Source organism: Volvox carteri (assembly GCF_000143455.1).
Source record: "Volvox carteri f. nagariensis unplaced genomic scaffold VOLCAscaffold_31, whole genome shotgun sequence".
Lineage (NCBI taxonomy): Eukaryota > Viridiplantae > Chlorophyta > Chlorophyceae > Chlamydomonadales > Volvocaceae > Volvox > Volvox carteri.
Genome location: NW_003307574.1, coordinates 1,537,566 through 1,547,997, shown reverse-complemented (window position 1 = coordinate 1,547,997; position 10,432 = coordinate 1,537,566). Strand labels below are relative to the sequence as shown.

The window sequence follows — 10,432 nt, the reverse complement described above, 5'->3', positions numbered from 1 at the left end:
GCAAGGCATCCTTAACGTTACTGATGCCTTAAGTCGGCACCCTTGTCTGCATGCAGCCATTCTGTCAGTCGTTACACGCAGCCGTGCTGCAGCACCCGTTGTGCCCTCTGAACTTGTGCAACGACTTCGAGCTGCCTATGCCACGGATCCCTGGTTTTCCGATAACCACAATACTGGCCATTTAACCCGTAACAGTGGCCTTTGGATCCGCACTGAGGGTACTTTTCGGCAGGTTGTCGTTCCGAATGATGACTTGCTGCGTCATGATCTTCTGTCACGTTTTCATGACGACCCGCTGGCTGGGCACCCTGGCTGCACCCGTCTGGTCGAGGTTCTCCGTCGTCAATTCTGGTGGCCTCGGATGGCTAAGGACGCCGAGAACTATGTCCAGAACTGTGAGCTGTGCCAACGCAATAAAGTCCTGTCTGGTAAGCCCCACGGCCTCCTGTGTCCCTTGCCTGTGCCGGCCGCCCCTTTGGAAAAGTGTTACCATGGACTTTATTGTAGCTGTGCCCAAAACTGAGGGGGGATTCGATGCCGTTTTGGTCATGGTAGACCGACTCACGAAAATGGTGCACCTGGCACCTACGGTATCATCCTGCACAGCTGAGCAAACTGCACGTCTGTTCTTTGACAACATAGTGCATTTGCATGGTGTCCCCAAGAACGTTGTGACCGACCGCGGATCGCAATTTGCCAGCAGATTTTGGGGCACCCTGGGTGATCTGTTAGGCATGCGTGTTAACCTGAGCACCGCCTATCACCCACAGACTGATGGACAGACAGAACGTACGAATCGCACTCTTGGCGATATGTTGTGCAACTATGCCGGACGTACGCCTTCTGTCTGGGACACATATCTAACTGCTGCTGAATTCGCGATTAATAATGCTGTGAATCGCGCGACTGGCAAAAGTCCGTTTTTCCTGAATTACGGATACAACCCTGCCTTGCCTGTTTGGCGGGAGTTGGACGTCAACTTGCCTGCAGCAAAGACGTTTGCCAAGTCCTTTGTGTCCCGACTGACTGATGCTAAATCTTGCCTTGAAGCTGCACAGCAACGTACGGCGGACTACTTTAACAAATCCCGACGTGCCATCACCTTCTCGCAGGGCCAGTTGGTGATGCTGAGCACTAAGAACCTGAGGTCCCTAGCGGATGGTTCTCGTAAGCTTTTACCTCGTTGGGTGGGACCATTTCCTGTCGTTCGCATGGTTGGGTCTACTGCAGTTGAGCTGCAACTACCACCTGACATGCGCATCCATCCCACATTCCATGTCTCTCTAGTCCGACCTTTCCGTACTACTGACTCTGCTGCTGCGCTTCAGCCAAAACCTGCTCCTACTGTCACGGAGCCAGGACCAGTTACTTGGCTTTCAGGCAAGCAGACATTTTACGCGGTTGAACGGATACTGGATTACCGTTCCCGAAAAGTAGGCAGAAACCGCCGCCGTAAGCGCACTGTGCACGAGTATCTTGTCAAATGGGTTGGGTACTCGGCTGAGCACAACAGTTGGGAACCAGAAGCTAACTTTACCCCTGACCTAAAACCTCTGCTGGAAGAAGCACGGCAACGAGCACGGGCAAGGTAAGATTTGCGGGTTAAAGGTAAGTGTTTTAACTCCCGCGCGTTTTTGGCCCGATTTTTGCTCTGCCAGTTTCTTGCCATGCATCGAGGACGCTGCATCTAGAGGGGGGATAGTTGTTGTATTCCGCTTCTTAAATCTGGGTCCAAACTGATACATTTTCTGTCTAATTTTTCCTTTCTCGCTTGGCGCGGTTACTGGACAAGTTCGCTGGAACTAACTGAATTCCAACTGCCTATTTTGCCGCTTTTTCTGTCAGATCTTTATGGCTCCGACCTCTGGGTCAGACGGCGAGCGGGACGCTGTCATGGATGCCTACAAGTAAACGCCGCCTCAGGCGGAAGTCCATACTTGCAGAAGTATGGGCGGGGGTCGTAGCACAGGCTACGACTGGGACGCTGGTCCCTGGCTCGCGGAGCCCCGTCATCGATTGGAAGCATGGATCAACGGTACGCCATTCCGGACTGGACCGCGCCATTTCGGAATTGGCTGTACGATTCATGGGATGGCCGCATCCTCCGCTATTTAAGCGGGTGAAACTCTTCCAAATCGGTGTCTTCCGACGCCACCATCCAGTTGTGGTTTAGTAAGATACAACACATATGCTTGCAGATCGCATATGCTTGCAGATCGCATATGCTTGCAGATCGCATATGCTTGCAGATCGCATATGCTTGCAGATCGCATATGGCATACGCTTGCAGATCGCACATCCTTGCATATTGCATATTGCCCATGCTTGCATATGCAATATCCTTGCATATCGCGCATGCTTGCATATTGCGCATGCTTGCATATTCCAAATGCTTGCATATTGCAAATGCTTGCAGATCGCATATGCATGCAGATTGCATATGCTTGCAGATTGCATATATGGCGCAGATCGCATATGCTTGCAGACTGCATCTGTTTGCAGACTGCATCTGCTTGCAGATCGCATATGCTTGCAGATCGCATATACTTGCATATTGCATATGCTTGCAGATCGCATATGCTTGCAGATTGCATATATGGCGCAGATCGCATATGCTTGCAGTTCGCATATGGCATATGCTTGCAGATCGCATATGGCATATGCTTGCAGATCGCATATGGCATATGCTTGCAGGTGGCATATGCTTGCAGATCGCATATGCTTATAGATCACAGCACAGCATAGCATAGCATAGCATAGCATAGCATAGCATAGCGCAGCATAGCATAGCATAGCATAGCATAGCGCAGCATAGCATAGCATAGCATAACATAACATAGCGCAGCATAGCATAGCATAGCATAGCGCAGCATAGCATAACACAGCGCAGCATAGCATAGCATATCATAGCATAGCGCAGCATAGCATTGCAGATCGCCTATGCTTGCAGACCGCATAATGCATATGCTTGCAGATCGCATATCGCATATGCTTGCATATCGCATATGCTTGCAGATCGCATATGCTTGCAGATCGCATATGCTTGCAGATCGCATATGCTTGCAGATCGCAAATGCTTGCATTTGGCAGATGCTTGCATTTGGCATATGCTTGCAGATCGCATATGGCATATGCTTGCAGATCGCATATGCGTGCAGATCGCATATGGCACATGCTTGCATAATGCAGATGCATGCGCATATGTATAACATATCGCATATCGTATATTGCATATCGCATATTGCATATTGCATATCGCATATTGCATATTGCATATCGCATATTGCATATTGCATATTGCATATCGCATATTGCATATTGCATATCGCATATCGCATATTGCATATTGCATATCGCATATTGCATATTGCACATCGCATATCGCATATTGCATATCGCATATTGCATATCCCATATCGCTGCATATGGCATATCGCATATCACATACCGCATATCGCATATCGCAAATTGCATGCATATCGCTGCATATCGCATATCGCTGCATATCGCTGCATATTGCATATCGCATATACATATATGCATATATGCACATATATGAAAATGAAACATAAAACATAATCGCGGTAGGGATCGAACCGGCGACCTTCCGATCTTTACGGCGCTGTCTTAAGCGCGTACGGCACGCTCCCGACCCGGAATTTCCAAAACGCTCCGGACAACCGGACAACCGGACAACCATCGAACTCAGGATAGGCCTCCGCTCATAACATATGAGCTACGGCGACTACGTAGTCGCTACGGCTACGTAGTCGCTACGGCTACGGACGGCGAATCGGCCTAAGGCCTCCGCTAGACTACTACGTAGTCGCTACGGCTACGGACGGACGGACGGACGCCGACTCGGCCTAAGGCCTCCGCTAGACTACTACGTAGTCGCTACGGCTATGAGCTACGGCGATAGGTGAGAACGGTATTAATGTGGGGAAGCAGTGGCGTGGACTCAGTTACATTACATCTGTGACGGAGGGTGGCTTAGTAGCAAGCCACAGTCAGCAGTGTCGTAGCAGAAGGCATTCTCGAGGTTCACATCCGGCATCCAACAGCATCGACCCATAACAGCAAGAGAGGCAGTTCCTCACCGCAGGCTGCCATGTAAGAAGTTGCACAATCACACAACAGCAGGCATGCGATAACTTTAATTCGAAGCCTGAGCGTCAAATTGATTCGCAGATGTGAAAGAACACAAACATTTCTAGGTTCACAGTCTCAGCGCGTGGTAACGATCTTGCGGACGTTCTCAAGGCTCGCAATGGTCAGATCCGTGCCCTGCAGCTTTACATGCAGATCTGCCGTGAAAGCCGCATTGACGGCTTCGCAGGCGGAGGTGATGTCGTCCGGCGTGGTGTCGGCGAGTGGGGTGAATGAACGGGCTGCACTCCATTCCATCCAGTTCTGAGCCACGTTGGCGGTAGTGAGTCAGAGCCGTCACAGCAGCACCCGGCTGCTCCGGATTGTCATTGTGAAAAACCAGTAGGGTATCAGCTGCTGCTTCCAAGCTGTTGATGTTATCATGGTCATCACGGAGCACAATGGCCATGAACAGGCCTGTGCTCAGGAATGTGTTCTCATACGTGGTCTTGAACGTTTCGCGAAACGTTCGGCACGATTGTGTCCTGCCAACTTGAAGGACGCCATGGCCATTCCGATGGTCAGGCTGGCTGTCGTACGGTTCGCCGCGGAGATAAGGTTTCCGATGCCCTTGCATCGGTCGTCGTGGGCGGCTGCGGGGTCTCCACCACCAGCAGCTGCAGTGTCAAGGAAGTGGCGGCTGATCATGATCGTGCGGTTCAGCCATGTGACTTGGCTCTGCGACGTGGCCTTGGCGACATACTTGGTGGCATAGTGCGTGGTTCGGTGGGCCACAACCTCTGCTTGCACAAGGATGTCCTCCAGGACCTCGGGGTCACACATGGGGACCGGCAGTACAAGCTGTTCCTCCACTGTTGCGATGTACTGACGGTCGAGCTCACAGGCCAGCGTGAAGACGTTGTTGCAGCCCAGCACCATTGTGACAGCGGGGCAATGGGGCACAATGTTGGGGCCGTATCGGGGCAGAACGAACAGGCCGCTGTCGCCCACCCACTTGAACTCACACCGGATGTGGCGTGGGTAGGCCATGCCGCAGTCTCCATCCACGCCTGCACAGCCGAAGCGTTTGCAGGTGTCGGTGTGTTTGTGGGTGCAGGACCCCACGACACCCGCCACAAGGTGCTGGGTGCAGCGTTCCAAGCACACTTTGGGTGTAAAGGTATCAGTGGCTTCACCCCCGGTCCCACATGGCTTGCCACGGGCGACAATGGCAAAGTCATACGCGGGTGCCGGCATGGATCCATCTGGCTGAAGCGCGCGGATGGCTGGGGGGCGGCCAGCGGACGCTGCGGGGGGGGCTGGCTGGACTCCATTGTCACCATTGCCAATGTCTTCATCTGTGCCCGAGGCGCTGCCAGGTTCTGCTTGAGTCAGGCCGTCATCCTCTTCTGCAGTAGCATCTGTCATGCTGTCATCACCAGAATTCGTTGCTGCCGTTGATGTTTCCATGGGCGTCGGTGCAACTGCCGTTGGTGTGGTGGGTGCAGCCGTGACCAGGGGTGTCTGCCAGAAGACTCGTCGCTCTTTGTCCTGAATGTCGTAGTACGGCTCAGGCAGCCACATGCTGCAGAGGGCGTGTGCCAGCACCAGAGTGCGGCAGTTGGGCCCCTCAAACAGGGCCCGCATTTTGTCCACGGTATCGCTGCCAGGTGCACCATGCCGTGCAAGTGCAGGGCGAGGCGTCCACTCTGCTCCACCTTGATGCAGATGTGGAACACGGTGCCACAGAAGCAGTCGGGGTTGCTCTGCCGCTTGTCGCCAGGCTTGAAACCAAAAAGGATGTCCATGAAGGCGAGCTTAACCGTGTTGAGGAGTGCTTGGCTGGTGTAGGGGTTGTTTTGCACCCGCCGCCACTTGTCCATGACACGCTCCTCCCGCAACGGAGCACCATCCTCGCCAAATTCCAAAAATTGCCCAGCGGCCACGACGGACTTAATCTCGCTGCAGCAGGTGCAGACACAGGAGCCATGTTGTTTTTGACAGTGGCATAAAGCTGTTCGGCGACTCGGATCTGTACCCTAAACCCTAAACCTTAAACCCTAACAGAAGCTGTTAAGGGAATTACAGTGGGCAGAGGCTGACCCGCAGGAACATCTTGCACATGTTCCGGCCATGAAGCTGTACTGCTGTCTAACCAGGCACCCATACGAGGCTTGGTGGGGTTTGTCGGCCACCTGAAACCCAGAAGGCAGCATCCAAAACTGCCTCCACAAGGCTACCCCTGCTGCGGCGGGTGTGTTGTGGTGTGTGCTCCTCAGATGACTGTTGCCGAATCACACGGGCTTGATGCTTTCGAGCTGCGTCCACTGTTTGGTCTGCCGCCACTTGCTCAGGTGTTCGGTTGGCTCGCACCTCTGCTACCCGAGCTGCATGTGCTGCTCGATGCGTGGCCACTTGCTCAGGCGTTCGGTTGGCTCGCGCCTCCGACCACCGCGCCCACCGAGCAGTAGCTACTGCTCGGTCCGCCGCCACTTGCTCAGGTGTCCGGTTGGCTCGTGCATCTGCCCATCACGCTGCAGCTGCTGCTCGATCCGCCGCCACTTGCTCAGGCGTCCAGTTGGCTCGCGCCTGCACCTTTCTGGTTGCATCCGCACTGGACAGCTGGGGTGTCGGGGGGGAAGGTGTGGCTTGAGTCCGGCCTGTCAAGCTCAGAAGCCACGAGCCTCCACCTGCAACTGTACCTAACCGCCGACGTCCTGCATGATGTCAGGAAGAGGATTACTAGTCTACAGCCCATGCAGGAGATGGAGCAACATCACGGGCATCAGTCTCAACCAGGACTCCTTACCGGAACCAGAATTGTCCATAGAAATGGCCGGTCAGACTGATGTCGCGACAGGTTATCCTCCTATCCTCAAGGAATGCAGTTGAGGGCCAATGGAACACAGTACATTGATACAATATGGATGTATGTTGCGCAGCACCGCTGTTTTGTAGAATTTTTTCCTGAATCCGTATGATAAATTTTATCCTGGATCCGTTTGACAAAATTGATAAATGCACTCGAGGGCCAATGGCACACATTACTGCGCGATTTCACGTCATTTTGTGGCGGAGCCGTTGTAGTCTAGTTTTCCACTGCAAGTCCTGTCCCACAGTGGAACTACATGGATCCCACAGCCACGCCCAGGCGTACCCGGTTATCCTAATATTTTGTGATAAACGTTTAACCTTGCAAGTTCAAGTCGAACAACACAACTACGCGCGTCTGTTGTTCGTTACCCACCACCGCACCCAGTCGTCCCCATGGCCTGATGGCCCAGTATCCGTGTGTCCCCGCCCACATGTTCACGGTACACATGCACGCGTCCACGCTTCATGCACACGCCCATGTTACATCCTCATGTCCCGCGTCCACGCGTCCACGCGTCCATGCTACATCCACGTGTGGCTACATCCACGGTGCCACGGTCCCATGTGCCCACGTGCCCACACGCTCACGCGTCCATGTGCCCTTGCATCCTCGCGTCCTCACGTCCTGGTGTCCTCGCGTCCTCGCATCCTCGCGTGCAACTCGCGTGCGACCCGTGATTTGAACCCGCGACCTGTCGTCCTCGCGTCCTCGCGTTTCGGTGTGCAACTCGAAATTCGCGGAGTGCGACTCGAACCCGCGACCTCTGATTGTGAAGAGGGGGCGCGCTAACGGAAAACGCAAAGCTCCGGAACCATCCAATCGAGCGCGACTTTCCAATGAGCTCCGGACGCGAGCCGGTCACGGACGCGATTCAGAGATGCCTTCCCTCCGCTTCGCTCTTCGCTGCGCTACGAGAAGCTACGGTGACAAGCATCGAACTCGGGATAGGCCTCCGCTCATAACATATGAGCTACGGCGACCAAAAGGGACACAGACAGACACGGACGCGCCCCGCAGCCTAAGGTCTCCGTCCCGACGACGGAACGACTAAACGTCGTCCGTCTAACGTCGGGACTACGACGACGGACGTTAAGCTGGGGTAAGGTCTCCGTCCCGACGACGGAACGACTAAACGTCGTCCGTCTAACGTCGGGACTACGACTACGGACGCGCCCCGCAGCCTAAGGTCTCCGTCCCGACGACGGAACGACTAAACGTCGTCCGTCTAACGTCGGGACTACGACGATATAAGGAGCAGTTGTGAATGTGTGCACATTATGGGTGGATGTGGATAGCAAACTCGATCATGACACCACTTGGCACATTGCAGCAGTCGAGGTTGAATTCATGGTACATGTCATTCTCGAACGTCACTTTGATGGTCACGTTGGTGAGGCCCCAAGACAGGCGCGACACCCTCTGTAGCAAGCTACATTTACCTTAAAATATCTTTAAGCTATTAAAGCTTAATCACAGTAACGGTACGGTCCCGTATTTACGAACCATACTCGTTAACTGTACGAACTCACTTTCTGGTACGCTATCACAACCTAGCGTACGACACCAAGACTCATCATGTATCCGCACCGCAGGAGGAAGATCCAACCGATACGCAACCGCGTTGATCTTTTCCTTAACCACAAAGGGTCCGATAAAGCGAGGCAGCAATTTGCGCACACCTTTAATAGTCATGTGTTTCGTACTCAAGAGTACACGATCACCAACAGAAAGTCCTCGTTCCGAGCGACCTTTGTCAGCCCATTTCTTCATCCGATCTCGAGCAGCAGCCAAGCAAGACTTAGCTCGTTCCAAAGCATTCTGCATATCCGTACTGAATTTAACAGATAACGGATTAGACAGTTTGGCCACGCTTTGCAAGCGCGTCTTGGCCCTCTCCTCCCCCAATTTGCGAACCAGGTGAGAAGCCGGAGTTAGGGGTTCATATCCGTACATCAACCGAAAAGGAGTAGTTCGCGTAGATTCATGCAACGAATTGTTCATGGCGAACTCAGCCATCGGCAGATAACGGGACCATGAGGATTGATCGCCCGAAACGAAATGATGCAACATATCCTCCAGAACACGATTTGCACGTTCGGTTTGGCCATCCGTTTGAGGATGATAACTAGAATTGCGACGCAAGTCGATTTGATATCCATCAAAAAGCGACTCGAAAAAGGCAGAGGTAAACTTAGGATCCCTGTCGCAAATGACGACAGACGGAACACCGTACGAACACACAATGGTGTTGACGAAGATTTCAGCCGCTTTGACAGAGTCAACAGAGGCCTTACAGGGCACAAACCGAACCATCTTGGTGAGTTTGTCCACAAACACGAAAATCGAAGTATTGCCATCAGGATCGGGAGGCAGATCAGTAATAAAATCCATGGTCACGAAAGACCACTTCTGATCAGGAATCGGCAGCAGAAGAAGCAAACCACCAGGGAGACTGGTATCTGCCTTTACCCTCTGACAGCTGTCACACGTACGACAGTACGCTGCGACGGATTGACGCAGCCTAGGCCACCAAAACGAACGACGCACCAAATCAAGAGTTTTGGTTACGCCCGTATGGCCTGCCAACGGATGGTCATGACAAAGACGCAGAACGGTAGTATGCAAATCAGCATGATCTGGCACAACCAAAGCATCTCCTCGATACCAGAATTGACCACGTTGCGATAATGCAACCGTGTTTTCTGATATTTTAAACCAAGGATCGATACCATACCCATCAAGTACCGATGACTCGAACATACGTCTGTATTTTTTCGGGCATTGTATAGGCGAGATATTCGGGAAAATAGGTGAAAGGTATATAGGCCAGTAAGGTGTACACATATTATACGAGACTTAAAGGCTTAGGCATAAGAGGCGCATGTGTAAGTGATGCCCTAATATACGATCATGTATGGCATAGTATTATAAGTACATTTTTACATCATAACCTGTAGCAAGGGATGTTTAGGCTATGCGGTATACAGGTATGTATACACTTGATGTTGTAAACGACATTGCCTTTATAGACGCAAGTATACATGATTCCCTATAATAGGACCTGTACAGGCATGGCATAATAGGCTTTTCTTATGAGTCACCCTTTAGATACTTGGGTAGTACCCAAGTCATCGCTCAGATCGATCGCGCGACCTCACTACCTCTCTTGAAGTGACTATAGATTAGAAATTGCACCCTTACCTACCGTGGCTCGATCCCGGGATCTCACGAGAGTATTGGTCGTGCCTTACCGGTAGTACTTAACGCAGAATATAAAGTAGGGGTTTTTCGAGCTTTTATACTTAGAACCTAAAGGGCACTCATGAACATCAGGTGCGTTAGCCTGGCTTGTCGTCCATGCGGCAGCCTCTGGGCAAATGGCCCAACTCCATTTGAGTTTGCTGCTGGCTGCGGCCAAGAAACATGCAATGCAACCGCCATATGATCCCTAGGTGTAATTGTTTTGCA

General features: G+C 52.4%; 2 protein-coding genes across 2 annotated transcripts; one reads left to right on the top strand and one right to left on the bottom strand.

Moving 5' to 3' along the window:
• Positions 1-1,888: 1,888 nt before the first annotated feature.
• On the bottom strand, positions 1,889-3,165 carry VOLCADRAFT_81968 (uncharacterized protein; the record flags this gene model as incomplete). Its single annotated transcript, XM_002952633.1, has 4 exons — positions 1,889-1,980; positions 2,003-2,283; positions 2,505-2,721; positions 2,953-3,165. The coding sequence occupies 3 exons, from the start codon at positions 3,163-3,165 to the stop codon at positions 2,108-2,110; spliced, it is 606 nt and encodes a 201-aa protein (XP_002952679.1). The 3' UTR covers positions 1,889-1,980; positions 2,003-2,107.
• Positions 3,166-3,193: 28 nt separating this feature from the next.
• On the top strand, positions 3,194-3,559 carry VOLCADRAFT_93481 (uncharacterized protein; the record flags this gene model as incomplete). Its single annotated transcript, XM_002952723.1, has 1 exon — positions 3,194-3,559. The coding sequence occupies one exon, from the start codon at positions 3,194-3,196 to the stop codon at positions 3,557-3,559; it is 366 nt and encodes a 121-aa protein (XP_002952769.1).
• Positions 3,560-10,432: the final 6,873 nt, after the last annotated feature.